Source organism: Mustela putorius, unplaced genomic scaffold (genome assembly GCF_011764305.1).
Source record: "Mustela putorius furo isolate JIRA1106 unplaced genomic scaffold, ASM1176430v1.1 tig00003863_pilon_pilon_pilon, whole genome shotgun sequence".
Classification (NCBI taxonomy): Eukaryota; Metazoa; Chordata; class Mammalia; order Carnivora; family Mustelidae; genus Mustela; species Mustela putorius.
Window position 1 is genome coordinate 28365370 of NW_025422015.1, and position 21119 is coordinate 28386488.

General features: G+C 40.8%; 1 protein-coding gene across 2 annotated transcripts in view; it reads right to left on the minus strand.

The window, feature by feature from the left end:
* Positions 1-21119, minus strand: part of NKAIN2 (sodium/potassium transporting ATPase interacting 2) — a 1010035-nt gene that overhangs the window by 11960 nt on the left and 976956 nt on the right. For both annotated transcript variants that reach the window (XM_013063305.2, XM_004740120.3), the window contains exon 5: positions 19359-19419. In XM_013063305.2, the coding sequence (XP_012918759.1) occupies positions 19359-19419 (61 nt within the window). The remainder of the gene's footprint in view (positions 1-19358; positions 19420-21119) is intronic.

A 21119-nucleotide genomic window follows, 5' to 3' on the forward strand; every position in this document is an offset into this window, starting at 1 on the left:
CTAAAATTTATATGGAACCAGAAAAGACCTCGAATAGCCAAAGGGATATTGAAAAAGAAAGCCAACGTTGGTGGCATCACAATTCCGGACTTCAGGCTCTATTACAAAGCTGTCATCATCAAGACAGCATGGTACTGGCACAAAAACAGACCCATAGATCAATGGAACAGAATAGAGAGCCCAGAAATAGACCCTCAAATCTATGGTCAACTAATCTTCGACAAAGCAGGAAAGAATGTCCAATGGAAAAAAGACAGCCTTTTCAATAAATGGTGCTGGGAAAATTGGACAGCCACATGCAGAAAAATGAAATTGGACCATTCTCTTACACCACACTCAAAAATAGACTCAAAATGGATGAAGGACCTCAATGTGCGAAAGGAATCCATCAAAATCCTTGAGGAGAACACGGGCAGCAACCTCTTCGACCTCTGCCGCAGCAACATCTTCCTAGGAACAACGCAAAAGGCAAGGGAAGCAAGGGAAAAAATGAACTACTGGGATTTCATCAAGATCAAAAGCTTTTGCACAGCAAAGGAAACAGTTAACAAAATCAAAAGACAACTGACAGAATGGGAGAAGATATTTGTAAACGACATATCAGATAAAGGACTAGTGTCCAGAATCTATAAAGAACTTAGCAAAATAACACCCAAAGAACAAATAATCCAATCAAGAAATGGGCAGAGGACATGAACAGACATTTATGCAAAGAAGACATCCAGATGGCGAACAGACACATGAAAAAGTGCTCCATATCACTCGGCATCAGGGAAATACAAATCAAAACCACAATGAGATATCACCTCACACCAGTCAGAATGGCTAAAATCAACAAGTCAGGAAATGACAGATGCTGGCGAGGATGCGGAGAAAGGGGAACCCTCCTACACTGTTGGTGGGAATGCAAGCTGGTGCAGCCACTCTGGAAAACAGCATGGAGGTTCCTCAAAATGTTGAAAATAGAACTGCCCTATGACCCAGCAATTGCACTATTGGGTATTTACCCTAAAGATACAAATGTAGTGATCCAAAGGGGCACATGCACCCGAATGTTTATAGCAGCAATGTCCACAATAGCCAAACTATGGAAAGAACCTAGATGTCCATCAACAGATGAATGGATCAAGAAGATGTGGTATATATACACAATGGAATACTATGCAGCCATCAAAAGAAATGAAATCTTGCCATTTGCAACAACATGGATGGAACTAGAGCGTATCATGCTTAGCGAAATAAGTCAAGCAGAGAAAGACAACTATCATATGATCTCCCTGATATGAGGAAGTGGTGATACAACATGGAGGCTTAAGTGGGTAGAAGAAGAATAAATGAAACAAGATGGGATTGGGAGGGAGACAAACCATAAGTGACTCTTAATCTCACAAAGCAAACTGAGGGTTGCCGGGGGGAGGGGGTTTGGGAGAAGAGGGTGGGATTATGGACATTGGGGAGGGTATGTGATTTGGTGAGTGCTGTGAAGTGTGTAAACCTGGTGATTCACAGACCTGTACCCCTGGGGATAAAAATATATGTTTATGAAAGGAAAAAAAAAATAAGTTAGGGGCGCCTGGGTGGCTCAGGTGTTTAAGTATCTGCCTTCGGCTCAGGTCACGGGATCAAGTCCTGCATAGGGCTCTTTATTCAGCCAGAAGCCTGCTTTTCCCTCTGCCTCCCATTCCCCCTGCTTGTGTGCTCTTTCTGACAAATAAATAAATAAATAAATGTTTAAAAAAAGAAAGAAACAAAAGGCGAGAGGGGAAATGAGGTGTGTCCTCGAGTATGTGTCGTGAACAGCGTTTGTTTGAGTTGTCTGGGGCTTGCTCTTATTAGGCATGATCTAGCTGGTGTGGGGTGTGGTAGAGCTGGCTTACAACCACCAGAGCTGGAAGGTTTGCCAACATTCTGATCACTCGGATCATCTGGAGCCACAAAAAGGCTCCAACAGCAGGGGACTCAGAACCAACATGAGAAAAGAGGAGGACCTGAATCAACTAGAATGGACTTTTACCATTTCACACATGAGGGGGGGATTCAAATTTAAACAACCATCAAAGGGCGTATTTCTGTTGTATATTTTATAAATATGCCTGAGTTCACAGCCAAGGAAGTTGTGAAGGTCAGTTTCCACCTATATTAATTCTCGGTAATTGTTGGGCTGTCTTCTTGAAGACCCGAGGGAGAGGAGCAGCCATAAACTGGGTCCAACTGATGATGACGGTAATAGTCTGGTGATCAGCATAGGTAGACTCGATTCCTTGCACCTTTACAGATGTGCTTCAACCACATCTGGAACTCTTTGTGATGCCACGTGGGTGGAGAACAGAAGCAGAGGAAACCAGTTTATTTATTTATTTATTTATCTTTTCTTGCTCAAAAAACTGAGTCAGTGGGGTTAACTTACGTTTTTAGAATACCCTTAATGCCACTTTGGTCTGTTTTCCTTTTCCTTTACATAATCACATTTATTTAGGCTTTAAAGAGGCTACCATATGCTATAAAACTTTTCTGAGCAATAAGGGTCATAAAACACCAGACAGGTCATTTTCTAAGTAATTATGATAGCATCTAGATGCTTGAATCATCGCTTATCTCTGCATTATTAAAAAAAAGAATGCCTTTTATTCCTCAGGTATCTCCTTAACTCCTGAAAATAAAAATAGAGTTCTAAACAATTGTGTGATACTTAATGGTTTCTAAAGTCCTTTCAGGTGATATCAATTATCTTTACAAAGTTACTGTAAAGTGGGTAGGAATAATTATCTATACTTTACAGATAAATGCAGTATTACTTGACTGCTTAGGGGCACACAAGAGCTGAGGACAGGACTGGAAGGTAGATACTCTATTTCTTTCCTAAGTATTTTGAAAAAGTGGTTTCTGCTTTTCACTCATGCCATTCTGATAAATTACTGGGAGGTTATCAAAGGCTTTGCATCACATTTTAGATTAAATCTGAAATATTCAAGCTTCTTTTATATTATTCACTTCACAAACATTTTTTGAGTTGTTGCTTTGAGTCTTCTATTGGTCATAGATGCTCCCCTTTGTCACTTATTCTCCAGCATCTTTCCTTTGTTCTTTCTAGAAAATTTACTTCTTCATTTTCTTCTCATTTCCAATCTAATAATCTAGGAATATTCTGATGTGAACAAGGATCGAAGCAAAATCCTGTGCAGGCTGGATTTGCCAGTGATGGTTACTCGTGAGACGTCTTGGTTTTCTGTAACGTATCTTTCAGAGGCAATAAGGTGAGCGTCCTTCAAGGTTTTGTTAATTTCTTCTGTGTCTGCTCACTTATGTGGGATATCACATAAACATTTAAATGATCCTTTCTTTTGAAAATTACTTATCTCCTCAGCCCCATCTTGTACAACTCTGATTACAATGGTGTTTTTCAAAGTAAGGAGGAATGTTTTCTTCATAGCCACTTGGCATATTGTCTATTATTTCAAGGTTTATCAGAAAATATGAAGGATGGGAATTACTGAAGGACTAAATTAGGATTAGGAGAATGAGAAAGAAAAGATGATAATGAGTTCAAGATGTATGGAGAAAGAGGTAGAAAACATACCACATGCCGAGTTTTAAATATGGGGGAAGGAGAGGAAAAAGCAAGATTCAAAGTTGACTCAGAAACATCTTGACCAAGAGAGTGTTGTTGCTTCTAACAGAACAGTAAAGAATGTCAGGAGGGAGCTGGGGCTTGGCTTCATTTGGAAATGCAGTAAGTGACAAGTGGCATATTCAAGTGGCAAGGGCCAGGATATCCCTGTAAAAAGGGAAACATAACTTTGACTGCTGCAAGGCCAGTTGGAACATGCTGGGATTTTTAGAGATTAGTTTCTTCTGGTTCAACTTTATTGGGCTTCATTGGAACATATCAACTGCCATCTGACATTGCAATCTACTTGTTTTGTTGATTCCATTGCTGTAATGTAAGCTGGGTGAAATTTACTGTTTCTTGTTATTTGCTACAGTAGCCCAGAACCCAGAACAGTGTCTTGGCTCCTGGAAGACCATCTTTACTGAGTGAAAACTCTAGACCTGTTAGCCTTTTAAGAAAATTAGGTAATTATTGGAGTATGGAAGATGTTGGTAAAATTCCCAAGTGAAATTCAACTGTTTTCACTCTTTCCTCCTTAAGACCTTCAATGATAATAAAGAGAAGACCCTTTCTAGAAGATCTAGAAAGTTGGTTGTTGACTGGGTCCTGTGAGATAAAAGAAAGTGTTGAATGCCAGTGGGAAGAAACCACTGCAGTAGTCTCCTTGGCCTAGAGGAGTAGAGGAAGAGAAGCTAAGACATTCTTGGCCTCAAAGTGACTCCAGTGAGAGAGTCATTCTCCCACGAATCCTGGTGAGTGCTGCAAATGTTGGTAATTGGTAGGGAAATCATGATTCTCTTTCTGGCCAGTTTATACCATCCTAGCAGGACAGAAGGTGACAAAATAAAACAAAAATTATACTCGTTTAATGTTTGCCTCATTGGAGGGATTTGCCTTTGGTCCTCTGAAGATAACTCAGGAATGTTATCATTTTCTTTGCAACTGTTACATTTTCTCTTTGCCTTAGTTTTTCCACCTGCAACATGGGTGTATTTATATCTACTGACCTATAGAGATCCATGGAAACCCAATGATTTTAAATTAGTAAAGTGCCATATCAGTTTAATACCTATGATTTAATAACATTAATCATAGTGGAATTTAAAAATTATCAAGTGAGAGAAGAATGCTTTTTGAATACATATTCCTTGCTAAAATATATTCCCTGTTGTGAGCTCCCTATTTATTTAAACCTCTCAATGATGAACACCGTGTTCGGTAAACTGAAAATTGCCTTTTTAAAGTACATGTTGGTAGTGAGGTATTGCAATTTAAAATGGTACCCTGGCCATTAATGGCAAAGCCACTAGTCAACATACTCCCTTTTGGAGACAGAGCTGGAAAAGACCGTGAGGGGAATTTTAAAAGGCAGATCACAGAAAACAGCCTAAATATTGAGGAGAACTCTTTGAAAGACATTAAAGAATTTGTGTGGGCCTATGACAACAGAGTGTATATCCATTATCTCTGCAGGTGAGAATTTCAAGGGTACTTATCTCCAGTGGCACAAAAGAAATTTAGAGCATAACCAACCGTAGGCCAAATTCAAAAGAACCACCTTTCTCCTACACAGACTTGCTTGGTAGCAGCAATTCAGCTTATTGTGTGAACCTGAGGGGTTCGGTCTGGGCTAAAATCCCTGAGTGGACGCTGAGTTAACTTTTTTTTTCTTTTTCTGATTAGGGAAACAATCCTTTGTAGGGGTACTTTACCCCGTTGCTGCTTTAAGGTCACTAAAATGACTCTTATAATAGAGAGGGCTTCTGACAGGCAGAGCCCACACTGAATGAAATAAATCAGTACAGATACTTCACTTCCTAACCTTGCTCAGCAGATGTTTTTTCTCAGGGTCTTATTTTCATGTTTCTCTCTTAGTTGTATTAGAACCAGATCTTCAATATTTTACACTCCGTTCCAAATGCAATTACGTATGCCAAAAAATGAAAGCGAAAAGCAATCACTACGATGGTATCATAGCAGAAGAAATATTTCTTTAGTTTGAAATAGCCTGAGCAACCATGTAAAGCTTTTGGTTTTAAAAACTAAATGAAAAATAAAATATAAGTTCCACATGACAAAGTATTCTGTCTTTCTGCTCTTGCCTATTTCTGCCTGGATTGAGGGAATGTAGTACCTTTGGGTGATTTGAAGAAACACATGCTGGTTTTCTGGGGACACCAGGATGATACTATCAAACAATTCTCCAATAGTGTAAGTCACCCCTTGGATACATCACAAGGAACAGTGAAGTAGGGTAAGGATTGAGGGCTTTGGAGTCAGAAGACCTGGCTCAGGTTGTACCTTCACTTCTTACCAGCATTGTACCCACAAGGTCACAGCTACTCTGAGCCTGACTTTTGTCCTCCCTAAAGTGGGGATAATGAAATAATTCCAACTTCATAGGGTCATTGACAGAATCAAGTGTCATATGCTATATTTAGATGCATGCCTCTTAAAGATACACCATGGACAGATTTAGGATCTTATCTTTTTTGAAGGGGAATTATGCGAAGAAAATAATTTTTTTTTAATTTTATTTATTTAACAGAGAAATAGGGAGTGCAAGTAGGCAGAGAGGCAGGCAGAGGGAGAGGAAGAAGCAGGCTCTCCACTGAGGAGGGAGCCCGATGTGGGGCTCGATCCCAGCACCCTGGGATCATGACCTGCTTAACCAACTGAGCCATGCAGGTGCCCCATGAAGAAAATAATTTAAAATGCATATTTAGTTTCTTTACAAGAGGATGAGAACTGTATATTATAATTTCCAAGAGTTATTGTGTGGAATGACATAGTATTGGGTCATCAGCAGAAGCTGAGGAGATCTGAGGTAGGTCTATGGAAACCCTTCAACTGACCACTCTGTTGGTTAACTGTGGTCTCACAAGCAACAGGAATATCTTGTGTGACATAATTTTGAAAAAAAAAAGGGGGGGCGGGGAATCTATATGGAACAGAGTTTTCATACTTCAAGTATTTATTTTTTTATTTTCTATTTTATTTTTCTTGGGAAATCACCTCATATATTATTTAAAAGGCCAGAGACAGGCTGGGACCAGCCTTGTTTGTGTTCTCTGAGGTTTCGACCTGTAGATAGGCCAGAGGAACTATCCCGTGGCCTGCGCCAGAATGAAGAGCCTGAAAGTTTATCCTTCTGGATCAGGCAGAGAGGATGAGCTCAGTGTTTGGTGAAGGATTACTCAGGAAGAAAAAAGCTGCAACTGTTCCTCTCAGATTTCGGTAGGGTTGCAAGGAGACAAAAGGACAATTTCCAGGATAGAGAGTTTTTCAGGTTCTGGGAGAAAAAAATGGAAGGTTTTCATGTTTGATAGCCTTAATTTTCTTGGTTTGAGTACTAGCTTAGGTTCAGAACCCATGCCTAGGTTTGAAACAGGTCCTGAGGAGAGTCCACGGGAGGAAGTGAAAGCGTCATTGAGCAGGAGAGAGCATCCAGCCATGTTTAGAGACTTTCTCCAGCTATGTGCAGCAACCCAGGATTAGCAGTGGAGAAAGTGAGCCTGAGCCTCATCAAGTGTGGCTGTTGAAAATCCAAGCATGATTCAAGTGCAGGGGGCCGGTGGGGGCATCATTGCATGACTATACTGGACAGAGATGACAAGTGGAATGATCCCGAGAATGAGAAAAACAAAGTTTCCTGTGGAGTGAAATTCCTACATAAGGATGAAGGGAAGTTTTTCAAGGAGGAAGACAGAGGAACAAAGTGGAAGGGGAAAACAAACAAACAAACAAACAGAACTTAACAGTCAGGCAGAGAATTTTTAATTTTGGAGAAGTCTCTTTTCTCCACAGTGAAGATGACCCAAATTAGCCTCTTTGAGAAAGGGGAAATTAAGGAGTAGATGAAGTGAGTGGTAACAAGAGTGGTAAGTGCTGAGGAGGTCAAGAAATTGGAAAGCCGGAGTCAGAAAATTACGTATCCAGTCACGTTTAATGCCTTCAATAGAGGTGAAGAAGCATACAGAATGGGATGAGATAACTGAGCAAACTTCAGCTTCAAGGTACCTGGTCTCATTTTGATCCACACCATTTGGATGGACCGGATTCACCGATCTGTTTCGTTCTTCCCTCTCAGACTTGCTTTCCAGGAGATATGACATGCCTTTGAGTTAAACTCGGAGAGAACCGTTATTACAAACTATAGGTGGGCGAGCCAGACATGGTTGGGCATGTCTTCCCCGCTGACATCCAGGGTGTACCTCGAATGCACGACCCATTTAAATACAGAGCTTTTAATTAGGGGTTGGGCCCATTTATGTATGCAAGCATATTGAAGAAAATTTTTAAAAAACATGCATGCCTTGCCTTATAATCCTTGATAACATAATATTTGCGTCCTTTTGCATTCTCCAGAAAGGAAAATCACAAAACTCTGGAGCGGAAATTAATCCTCTCTTTAGAAGGACAGTAGCAATTTAAGGAAAGAGAATGTCCAGTAGTTATTCTTATATTTTTATTGATGTTTGTGAAAGCTGAAACAAGATTTGCTCTATCGAGCTCATTAAAAACACTTCAGATGATTCCTGTGTGAATTGTGGTGTACATTTGGTCGATAAGGATTGTAGTAGAAAGTAGTCCTCTTTAACAAAGGCACACCTATTTTTGTTAAATTCTACATACCCCTCTGACATCTCCTTTAGATTTCAGACAAAATGTCATCTCTTGAGGGAAGAATTTACTAGTCTTCTCATTTGGATGAGACACGCTGGGGTGCATTCCCACCACACCTCCTCGCCTTGCCTGAATTCTCACTATGAGTTACAGTTGTTCTTTGTGTGAAATGCACCCTTGACTCTAAGCACCATGAAGGTGAAGGTGGTACCTGCTTGGTTCCCCCCCACACCTCTCCTGATAACACACAGCCTCCCACAGAGTGGTTATTGATAAATATGCGTTGAAAGAATCTGTCTTATCTGTCTTGATTATCTCAGAGAAGTGATGTGGAAAACATATTTAAATCGGAAGACTTAGGTTCTATTCCCAGTTCTGCCTCTAAATGACTGTTTAACTTAGAGAAAGTCAATTCAAGTATCCCTTTCCTCAACTGTAAAATGAGGGGATTAAAATAGGCGATTGCTAATATTGCTTACAGCTCTAAGATTCTGCACAGTTCCATAATTCTTGGATGGTTTTACAGACCAATGATAGCAATGAAATATTTAAAATGAGCAAATCTACCCAGGCATAGTGAATGGGGAAAAATTATTGCAAAGAAGTTATTTTTCTCTGACTGTTACTCCTGTTATGCATTGATTTTACTAAACAAGTTCCCAGGGAGATGAACTGCTGAATAGCTTGTGTATATACTGTAGGGTATATGAGGTATATGTGTATTTTACATTTATATATTTACACACATACACACACACAGCGGTTGGAACCTGAGACATGATAATATCCAGTTGAGAAACAGGGTGATGAAAAGAAAATTGGGAACTGGGAGAAGGGAACAGGATTGGCAGGTTTGGAGCCAACAGAAACACTGTCCCTGGATTCCATTCACTTCCTAGACGAAGGTGCATGGATGTCACCCTGCGCTTCCCTTGGCTTTTCCGCTTTCGGGAATTCCTTAACATCAACTTCATTAGTTACAAAGGGAATAAGCAATCCATATCCAATTTTCTTTTCCCGTCAGGATTGTTCATGTATAAACTAGGCTCCTTTGTTGGAAACATTTGCAATTAATCCCATAAACAAACAAACAGAAAAATGCAAATCTTGCATTGCCTGCCCCAGTTAACCTCACCTGACTCCGAGCCTGACCACCATCCTTTATACACAAAAATGAATTGAAATTCCCACTTTGGGCCTAACCTAATTTTCAAGTGATAATAGGCATGGATTCCCAGAAGCACTCTATGCCTCTTGATAGCAACATCCTAATTTCCTTTCCTGGTAAATGTTTTAAATAAGGTTTTAGCACCAAAGGAAATTAACCTTTAAATTAATTGTAATTATAAAATGCCATCACTGATTTTTGTCTTCAGTCTAATTACTTTCTATTATTTAAACAAACCTCACCTCCTGCGAGCTTTAAGTTTGTTTCTCCCCACTTCCTGCCACACAACGACAGCCAGTCCTCGTGGAGTCCTCGCGGCTGCTAAAGCATCCTCATTTAAATGTCACGCAGGACTGCGGGTTTGCCCTCTGCTCGCTTATTTACAAGGCACTCGTCCAGAGGCTACGTGGAAGGCTGCTGTGCTCAGAGGTTTTCCTCCTGCATACCTGGTGGCCATCCTTAGAGACACATTGGTTTTCATCCTCCTGCTGTTTGGAAGGAGATCGCGAAGCCCAGCCCTCTGTCTCTATTAGAAGCCACTTCCCCAGCGGAAGCGCAACTGCACATAATGAAGTGGGCACCTGCCAGCACCATTTATCAAAAGACACGCGCGGAATATCGAGCCTTCTTGACCAGCACCACTCAGCTCTGGAGGGCTTTTAGCGCTCGGTGTCCTGAGCCGGCTCTTTGTCTTGCTCTCGTTTGTTCTTTCGAAGATACGACTATGGGATCTCGGGAACTTTATTTTGTTGGCCTGTGTATCTAACTACACTATGGTGCTAAAAGCATGCTATTTTCCTGCCCCTTAGCTGCCTTCTTTGTCATGTCATTATCGATGCGAGTCCAGAGAGATGATGTGAGTCCATTACAGGTGGCCTGGGTACTGCAGAATTAGAAGATGAAGCAGGATAATCACAGGGGAAGGTTTTTCTTTTAATTGTTTCTGTTACAATGTCACCACTTCTCCTTCCATTCATTCTCTGGCTTTCTTTTCCATTGAGGCTGATTAAGACAACCTGAAGCATATTGGATAACTTCAGTTCTTCTAGGCAGACATATCTTGTGCATAAAATACTTCCTTTATTACACCCCAGGAAAGGGTCCTCCTTTGTGCTGGTCTGAATATTATTACCTCAACGTGATTCATTAGAAACAAGGCCCTGGTCCTTCTGAACCAACAGAGGACAGGGAACAAATTAGTTTTCTTCCCCTGCATTTTTGACTCTGGGACATGAAATTCTTGTAATGATGATTATGGTGTGCATGTGTGCGTGCACGTACATGTGTGGGCATAAATGGAAAGCAGTATGATACAATGGGGGAGGCATTGTGAGAAAAAGGGGAAAATAAGAAGTGACCTTTGAGGAATCAGACACAAATTTTACCTGAATATCTGAAGCTAAAAATAAAGCTCATCTATTTTCCTTTCCGTGATCACAAGAGGGAGGAATTTAACAGAAGGCTGAAAAAAGAGACCAGTACTAGCAGCTAACAGGGAAGACAATGTAATGTTAAAACTGTATTTCACTGGTAGGGAATGCTGTTGCTGCTGATAGAATCTTGCATGTGATTGACGGGAGGCATAGGCCTATGTCAACATTCATTTTGGGTGTCGATCATTTATTCAGCCTTTCCTTTTTACATATGGTGGCAAGTCTCCATCCCATCCTTTTCCGTCATTTGCTTAGAAAATGACAGAAGTGCTTTATTATAATTGATAATTCATTTACTTAGAATAAACTGGGGTCTAAGGAGATGTCACATTCCTTACCAGTTTCCAGATAGTCCAAGAAGTGTTTGAGGAGAGCTGATTGGTTGATTCATTTATTTCCCAAATCTTATTGAGTCCTGCTCTGGGTTGGAGACGTGCTAGATGGTGAGGATACAGCAGTGGTCAAGACAGGTGTGGCCCCAGAGGAGCAATGGCTAATATTCCTGATCCGAGGGAGTCCATATGTACGGCACTGGTGTCACAAGTTCAGGAATAAGCTTAGTGACCTTGAGCAAGTCATCTAATCTTTATGGGTCGACAAAATTAAGGTGTTAAAAAAGTGGTAGACAACAGTTTTCCATCATTTAAAAATCTGCAGTGTTCCTTGTCCAAAAGAAATCTTAAGCAGAAACTTGTAAAAGTTGTAAAATCAAATAGAAGCCGAGCTTCTGTGGTTTTGGGGGGTTGAGGAAGGAGCAAGGTGATGCCTTTTACCCTGGCCTCACTATGATTCTATACAGCATAAGTAGATATTAGAAATTTGGGGTTCTAGGCTTTCATAATATGTAATTCTATCCAGAAATGGGGAAAGAAATGGCAAGTTTGGGTTTTGTGGGAGGCTAGCAGAGGTGGACAAGATTATTTCACTCAGTCACCTTGAAAATCACAAAAGAAATGTTTTAAAAAGACAATAAAACAGTGCCATACTAACAATAGATTATTCTCTCATTTGATTGCTTGAGTATGATACACCAAAAGTAAAACAGACACAACATTATCTTAACTCTGCCAATCTGATACCCAAGAACGCGGCACCTTTTTTGAACCGCTGATTGTCTCTACTCCTTAGGTTAAGTTTGAAGAGTGATTTATAAGTAACAAGAAAGCAAGCTTAGATTACCCAACAGACTGCATAGTATGACCCTAACTACCAGATAGGAAGGAAGGAAAGGAAAGGGAAGAAAGAAAGATAATCCATAGATGACAGATAGACAGACAATAGGAAGGGGGGGGGGAAGATGGGAGGGAGGGAGGGGGGGGGGGGAGGGGAGGGAGGGAGGGGGGAGGGAGGAAGGAAGATGGGAGGGAGGGAGGGGGGGAGGGGGGGGGAGGGGAAGGGAAGGGAGGGGGGAAGGGAGGAAGGGGGAGGAGGGAGGGAGGGAGGAAGAGGGGGAGGGAGGAGGGAAGGGAGGGAGGGAAGGGAAGAGGGAAAGGGGGGAGAGAGGGGGGGGAGGGGGGGGGAGGGGGGAGGGGGGAGGGAAGGGAGGGGGGGGGGGGGGGGGGAGGGAAGGGGGGGGGAGGGAGGGAAAGGAGGGAAAGGAGGGAGGGGGGGGGGGAGGGGAGGGAGGGGAGGGAGGGAGGGAGGGAGGGAGGGGGGGGGGAGAGGGGGGGGGGAGGGTTCAAGTTGTGGGGTCACTCTAATTTTGTGTGTGTGTGTGTGATGTTTGTCTTTTCTATATGTTCTGCAATCAACTCACATTTCTTTATAAACAGGAAGAAACAAATATTTTTTTATAAGGATAGGACTCCTCCCTGCTGCCACTTCTGCCTCCCTCCAAAGTGGGAGTGTGTATGATTGCGTTCAAAGAATTGCCTTCAAACTCAGTGATCCTGACAAACTGGAAAAATGATCAAAACATACAGAATGGAGTTCAATACACACAAGTGTAGGCCAGCAGCCTTTAGAAGAAAAATCAAACAAAAATAACAGAAAATTATTAGCCTCAGAGAAGTGAATAATTTCCTGTGGTTTGCTTTTCAAACGAACGTTTCTATAAATCGATTGTGACTTTTATCCCAAGGCCGCTTGAATTTAGAGAATTCGGGACAGGTTTTTATGCATTTCTGCTTGGTTGGTGGGTTTGTGCTTGTGCGTATCTATAAGTTTAAACATCGAGAATTCATTTTTCAATATTTTTTTCAAAATAGGTCCCTTTAGGATATTATTATTATATTTTTTTCAAAGATTTTATTTATTTATTTGACAGAGAGAGATCACAAGTAGGCAGAGAGGCAGGCAGAGAGAGAAGGAAGCAGGCTCCCTGCTGAGCAGAGAGCCTGATGTGGGGCTCGATCCCAGGACCCTGAGATCATGACCTGAGCCGAAGGCAGCGGCTTAACCCACTGAGCCACCCAGGCACCCAGGATATTAGTTTTTAATGACATTCTGTATCTTTCTAGGGGTGATTTGAATATTTAGTAACACTTGAAAATATGCGAATCTCTTTTTGAAAAGATAGTGATTACTTAAGAGAAATGGATCTGTTTTCTAGAGGACTGATGTTTTGTTTTAGTTGAACTATTAAATAAAAGGTTTATGAGAAAATAAAATAAAAATTGAGAAATCATATGATTTTTTTTTTTTCTATTCTGGATTGGTGCTATTTTCCATGGCTGCATGTCTTCCTTTTAATTGTCACATCTCACAGTGCTAACGAGGCTGAGAGGGAAGGTTTTCGTTCTATCCCTGTAACTGGACATCCAACTGTGGTGCAGGAGAGCTAGGGATTAGGTGAGAGAGGAGCTACACAGATCATAAAAGGCATCCCAGACTGAGAATCTCAGAACATTTCATTTCTTTCACAGAATATTGTAAAAGAGAACATGTAGGGGAGAATAGAAAGGGCTGGAGGTCATAAGGAAAACGCAGCGTGGTTGGCAACAGAAGATACAGGGAAGAGCCTCGTCACAAAGACAGTGCAGCAAGGGTCGCCTGCTCTCCTGGAGAAAGTCTTTCCTCCTAAGAAATATCACTGCCTTTTCATGAACAAATATATAAAAGTATGTGGCAATGGTTTCCTCACTTGAATAGGGTTCGAGTGTCAAGGCATACCCTCCGGAGCAGGCTCCCAGGTTTTTTTCTGGCGAGGAGCTTCTCATCTGAAGGGAGATCACCCCATGCCAAGGCTTGGGGTGCTGACTGGGAACTCCTTAGAAAGCATGGAACCAGGGAGGTGGGAACTAGTACAGCTTGCAGCCTTTTACCCACATGTGTTTGATGGGCTGGGGGGCCACTACTTGCCTCAGTCTATGCCCCATAGGGACGGTCAAAGGTCTGGGAGCCACATGGTGTGTGTGTGTGTGTGTGTGTGTTTGTTGATATGGAATGTTGGATCTGAAATCTGTCCCCCCATTTATATGTTAAAAGCTTACCCCCCCAGTAGGATTGTATTTGGTAGGGCCTTTAAGAGAGGCAATTTATTTTATTTTATTTTTTTAAAGATTTTATTTATTTATTTGACAGACAGAGATCACAAGTAGGCAGAGAGGCAGGCAGAGAGAGGAGGAAGCAGGCTCCCTGCTGAGCAGAGAGCCCGATGTGGGGCTTGATCCCAGGATCCTGGGATCATGACCTGAGCTAAATCAGAGGCTTTAACCCACTGAGCCACCCAGGTGCCCCCAAGGCAATTAATTTTAAATGAGGCCATATGGGTGGGGCCCTAATCCAGTAGGACTCGTGTCCTTACAAGAAGAAGAAGAGACAGGTCACTTGGGTGGCTCAGTTGGTTAAATGCCTGCCTCTGGCTCAGGTCATAATCCCAGGGTCCAGGGATTGAGTCCCCTGTTGGAATTTCCCACTCATCGGGGACTCCGCTTTTTCCTCTGTCCCTCCTCCATGTTTGCATACATGCTCTCTCTCTCTCTCTCAAATAAATAAATAAAAATCTAAAAAAAAAGAAGAAAAAGAGGAACAGACGCCAGGGGTGTGTCCACACAGAGAGAAGGTCCTGTGAGGACAGAGGCTTAAAGCAAACCTGCCAATAATTTGATCTTGGACTTCTAGCCTCAAGGACTGTGAGAAAATAAATTTGTGTTGTTTAAGCCATGCAGTGTGTGGTATTTTAATATTGCAGCCCTAGTCGACTACTATAACGGGGGTGGGGGGTAGGGGGTTGTGGTGGTGGTGCAGAGTGCCTCCCGTCTTTCTGCTCCCAGAAAGCAGCTCTGCTCCCAGGGCTGTCGTTGTCTCCAGGAAGGCACAGCAGATGGCAGTGCTGTCCTGTGCGTTTGCCTGCTGCAGGCCTGTCAGGCTGTGCCTCTGGCTTCCAGAACTGAAGGGCCGGAGATGTAAGCTTCAAGGTCCAGGCTTTTTCACTGGAAACCAAAACACCTTTGTACTAAAGCATATCTACCGATCTTACCTATTTATCTCTCATCTCTCTACCTATCTGTTGAGCTGGGCTTCACAAAAGTAAATGAGGTCCTGTTTAAAAGGAGAAATAAGGAAACAAATTCTCAGGCATTTGGTGTGCCTACGGTCTAACTCCCTCTAGCTCACTGATGACGGATGGCTATTTCATGCAGTGAAGTGGCAGAGTTTGCTTCTGGAACCTAAACCCTATCCATAGTTTCCTTGGAGGCTTCTGGTCCTACAGCTCCCCGGCTCCCCTGGCGACTAAGACCTGAATATCAAAATGGAACATATAGCTGGTCAGCTCCGTATTAACGTCAAGAATACTTTAGTTTTCCAGTTTCCAAAATTGGGTCCTTATCTCTTGCTCTAGTGCCTGTTTTCAGCAAAGTTATAGAACTAAAACTGTCCTCTGTTCTTCATGAGGCTCTTAGGAGTGAAAACTTGTCCAATTTGGCAAGCAGGTGGCTAGCACGGCCTCCTGACAGTCCGCTCCTAACTGAATGTTCCGTTGCAGATCCACAAGAGGTAAGAATGGACATGTCCCGAGCCCCCTTCTCTGTTTACACATACAATAAACTTCTCCTATACTTCAGGCCTTCCTTTCTGAGAGCATTTATTCTTTTTTGCCAAGCCAGAATGCTTTTAAGAGATCAAAAGATTTTTCTCTAGAATATGATTACCAAAAATTAGACAGAAATTTACAACCTGAGGATTTAGGCAGTGTCTGCAGGTGACCATACAGACAGATAATGGAAGCAAAAATACAAGGGAACTATCAATCCAAAACATCATGTTCAACGAATACTCACAATTTACTCCTGTTTGTAAAGGACTACAGTAAATGAACTAGCTGGACACAGAACTGGCCCAAATGAGCATCTCCTCTGGGCTTCTTAAGGGTCCCACAAATATCTAAGGTAAGGATCAGTCTTTTGGGGTATACAAATAGACGAGTAGTTCATGTAAACCACTGAGCAAAAAGATTAAAATTGAAAAACTTGTTTATGAGGAGTCTACTTGGGACTTGTATTAATAAAGGCAGGTAAGGGGCCATGGTTAAAATACACATAACGATATAAGCACTATTTTTTGGAGTTTTTTGGAAAATAGTTTATTAGATGCTTGAAATAGAAACCTAACCTTCCAAAAGATGTTTGTGACTTCATATCCTCTTGGATTTACATTGCTTTGGCCAAAAAAACTTGATAGAGGTTGGAATTCCCTAAACTGAGTTCCTCAGCCTTCTAATTCTCTAGAATATCAGGATTTCTTACAAAGAAGTGTTCTGTGTTCAAATGTCAGGATATTAACTATACTTCTGGTTTCTGTAACTTAATGCTTTCACATCTACAAAATGACCACTGGTTTATTGCCAAGTCAACCCTGGCTTGCTTAAAACATCTGGAGCATTTAGGTGTCCCCAGACCATCTCCTCGCATAGTCACGGTGAACAAGGGTTTCAACTTAGCTAGCCAACCCTAAACCTGTTTATGCTGCCTTGCCTAGACCTTTCTGAGGAAATCACAATAAAGGTGCTTGGCCAACAGTTCTGCCCTCTCTCTCTGCTTCATGACCCTTCCCAATGGCCTTGTGTGGTGTGCTGTGTTCTTCCTGGGGAACTGTGAGAATTATAAAACTGTAGAAATCTTTCTAGTTTCTTGCTTTGATTTGCATCTGGCCTCACCCAAGTAGTATGGTTAAAACAACATTGTAGATTAGGAAAAATCAAACATACTTTACCACAAAGCCCTCAGAGTTGTTAATATGTAAATGTGCATCCTACATTTTTAGTATCAAACTTACTTGGCTTTGGAATCTTTCTGAGCAGTATATTTTATGGAACTGGCATTTCTGGGATCCCTTTGGGAGGTACTCTTCTGGAGAGATACTGATTATCTGTCCAGGAGGTTTTGCATGTCAATATTTTCTGAAGATGAAAATGCACTGATATCATTGTAAAATGAAATCAAACATTATAGTTTAAGGAAAGCTTAATTCCCATAGGAAATTTGGATTTGCCCTTCACCAAGGGGTTGGCACAAAGACACAAAATGATAATATTTGAATGAACTCACATAGGTTGTGGAGTCCATATATTTTAAAATGTATACATCTATTACCCTCCCTAATCTTTGAATAAGGCTTTTGTGCATAAGACAAATGCTTGTGAGATATCTTCTCATGTGCATTCATTAGGCATCAACAGAACCAGTTGTCACATCCCCATTCTACTTTCCTCAAATGACATTTCCATTTATCCATTCATTATCCATTCAGAAACCCAGGAATCTGTCAGTCCTCCTCTTACATAGTATGCATCCATCACCAAGGAACTACTTCCTTTTAGCATGTTTCTTACCAGATCTAGCTGCTCCATCTCTAATACAGAGCTTTCCAGACCTTCATCATCTCATATCTGTCATTTTCATGATATCCTAACTAGACTCCCTTTCCCTCATCTTGTCCCTCATCAAAGACTTTCTTTCATGTTGATACCAAGGTGATTTTTCTAAAGCACATTCCTGATTATATTATTCTTTTTTCATAAACTATGTGCCAGTCGATTTGCCATCATGCTATGCAAAATGAAGTCCAAAGTCCTTACTCTGGCATGACTGTTTGTCTACTGTCTCCCTCGTGCTCTCTTTTCTGATCTTCTCTGGAAATACAGATACAACTCAGTCATATTAATCCGGCAGTTCTGCCCTTGACATGGCAGGCTATGATGTGTCGTGGTACTTTATCATCTTTTGCCTCAGATCACCTTATTCTTATCAGTGACCCAACAATATATATTCATCTTTGAAGTTCACACTCAAGAGTGTCTTTCTCAATGAAACCATTCCTTGTCCCTGTCTCATCTCTCCACAATATACACTCTACAGAGTTTTGTTATACTTACATGTTCACATGTTTGTTTTTCCCTACTAGATGGCAAATTCCTAGAGGTAAAAGCTTGTGTATTACTAATCTTAAAATTTCCAAAGCCTGACATAACACTTGACACACTTGACATATTGAAGAGTGTTACACAGATGCTGTTTTTAGTGACAGGACCATCATTTCTTTTAACACACAAAATAACAAACTATGTGCTGTGTATTCCAGATTTTACATCATGTATTACTGTGATTGAAAAAGTACCTCCTCTAAATTAATCACCTGATACTGCTTCCTCCTTTCTAGTATGATTGGAAAGTGAAGAAGAAACACATATTTCTCTTTGGAATTTTTCCTCAAATTTTCCTTTGCAGAGCAATAGATCTCATTCTTTGTCTTGAAATCCAGTCATTAAGAATATTTTTGGAAACCAGAAAAAAGAAAAAAGATGCCCAACTCTAATTTTTTCCTCAGAGTAAATATAGCTGCCTAGGCAACTATCCATGATGGTACCATGGCATAGAAGTATTTTTCCAGTCCTCCCATTTCAGATCCTTAGCGGGGCCAGGAAGGAGTGAAACCTTCCATCTACCATGTTTAGAAGATTCAAACACAATGGAACCACTTGGAGGCTTGGAAGAGGGTATTGGCATCTAAACTCTGGATTAACCAATAGACCTCAATGCTGAGACTCTGACAGAGAGTTACAGCTATTTGCATCAAATTGTAGGAACAAAAAGGAAATATGAACATTTGGTTTCCTGAAAACACATTTCTTGAATTAATCTGAAGTCAGTTCTTGAAAATTTTAGGAACTATTCCAAATTGTTGATTGCTGAGAATTTTAGTCCTGGGTGAAACTCATTAGGTATCAATACTCAATAAGGGTTTATAAAAAGAAAGCAGTCAAATTAACCACACTTAGAAACTATTTCCATCTTCAATTTCCCCTCTTTGTTCTCTACTAGAATTGTTATAAGAGAAACATTTCTTTAAAAAGTACCTTTAATGAAATGAAAGTAACATGTTTTCAAAATGGGTGCTTCTCCATTTTTTCAATATGCTGGATCTTTTCTGAAAACACTTTAGTCCAATGGATACAAAAGGCTTATTCCCTGTTCCAAAGATGTGTTGGAGGATATTGTCTGAGAAGTAGGAAGGCTAGGTAGGAGGTAGTAAAGGAGATGCTTTGAACTTGAAAGAAACAGAATAGGGCTTTAATACTTACAGCTGTCCTCTTCTTCAGTTATACATTTCACAACATAACAGGCGTAGATGAATCCTGCCAACTGAAACAAAACAAAGATGCTTTAGATAGGAGGCAGCGGGACTGGACCTCCCTGGGGGAGTGGCTTTCCAAAGGCAGGCAGTTGGTGACTAGCTAGATACAGTGCTCCAAAATGATGGCCCCTCATACTGAATCTTGACTCCGTTGTGGATTCTTGATTCAAGTGATGTCTATCTTCCTTGTAAATCTGTACATCGCTCCTTTTTCTCTGAGCTGCATTTATGTGTAAGATTTGTTAACTGTCAGGCAATCTAAAACAAGTGATTTTAGGTACAGGAGAAAAAGTTATGGTCATTTATTAATGGAATAACATTTGCACTTGTGCCAATTAACTTCTAATTAACTTTCGTTAGCCAAGAGCCTTAGATCCTAAAATTGGACTCTCTCCGACTATTAGAAAAATGTTTTGAGTGATAAATATTAAGATTTTGTGATATGCTGCACGGATGCTTTGTAAGTAAGAAAAGCCCTTCTTTAGACCTGTACCAGGAACCAGAGCATATGAAACATGATTAGGATGACATGTTACAGAGAAGCAATGCGCTGGATACCTGTAGCTAAGACCTGTCACAGTGTGTTGGATCTGGGATGGCACACATCACATCATCCTTTGTGAAACATTCTGCACAAAAGTCCCTATGGTCGGAGAAGTCCTTGCTCACTGAAATTATTAAGGAGCACAGCGAAGTTCCTTGATATCTAGCCCCTCAGATGGAGTGGTTTTGTATTTCTTCATATCATTGTAATATTTATTTAGTGAAATTGTGAATGCTGGGGAAAATATGAAAACTTATATAATTTCCAGATAGTGGCATTTTTTCCCAAAATATTCTTGCTTGTGGGAATCCTTAAAGGATGGAACAGTGATGAAGATTATTCTCAATGACATTTCAGAAAGGCATTGATCTGGATGAGAACTGACCATATATGTCAATAGTTGGGACACTATTTGGCTGGGGAAGGGAACATCAGGAAATCCTGCAGTCTTCCAGTAGGAAGCTAAGGTAGGGCAAGAAGGAGATGCTGTGAGAAGCCTAATGAAGTTGTTTTTCATTAGCTGACAGAGATCTCTCTGGAAGATGTGAGTGGAACACTTTAAGCCAGAGGGTACGCTGATAGGTATTTAATGAGCATAGTTAATATATTATTAATATATGTTATATTAATATATTAATAATATATTGATTAATATATTAAGTTAGTTTTCTTAAAAAAAAACAATAAAAACCAAAAAACATATCTTAGAAAAATCATCAAATCAGCATTTTTCTCTTTAAATTATATGTTGCTATGGGCAATAAAAAAGTGGTAGTAAGAATTCTTTCCTCATAGGATAGAATCATCAGGATTGTTGTAGTATTGTCTGGAGACAAAGAGGGTCCAGTTAAAAGAGAAACTTTAGAAAATCCATACTATTGGATTTGAGGGAGAAAAGCATATTCTGGCAGATTCTAGCTCTCCTCCAAAGAGAACCAGCTTGGGATAAAACAGTGGTGACCCTGCTTGGGGGAGGAATGGATGAGGAAGAAGACCCCAGCAAAATAATTTTCAAGGGCTTTTGTTTCTACATTCTGGTTGAGTGGGAATTTGAACTCCTGTCCTTTTGCACCCCTTGAATGTAGTTTCCGAAGCAGTACATATAATGGAGAGCTACATAAGAAACCACTAATATATTAAGTTAGTTTTCTTTAAAAACAAACA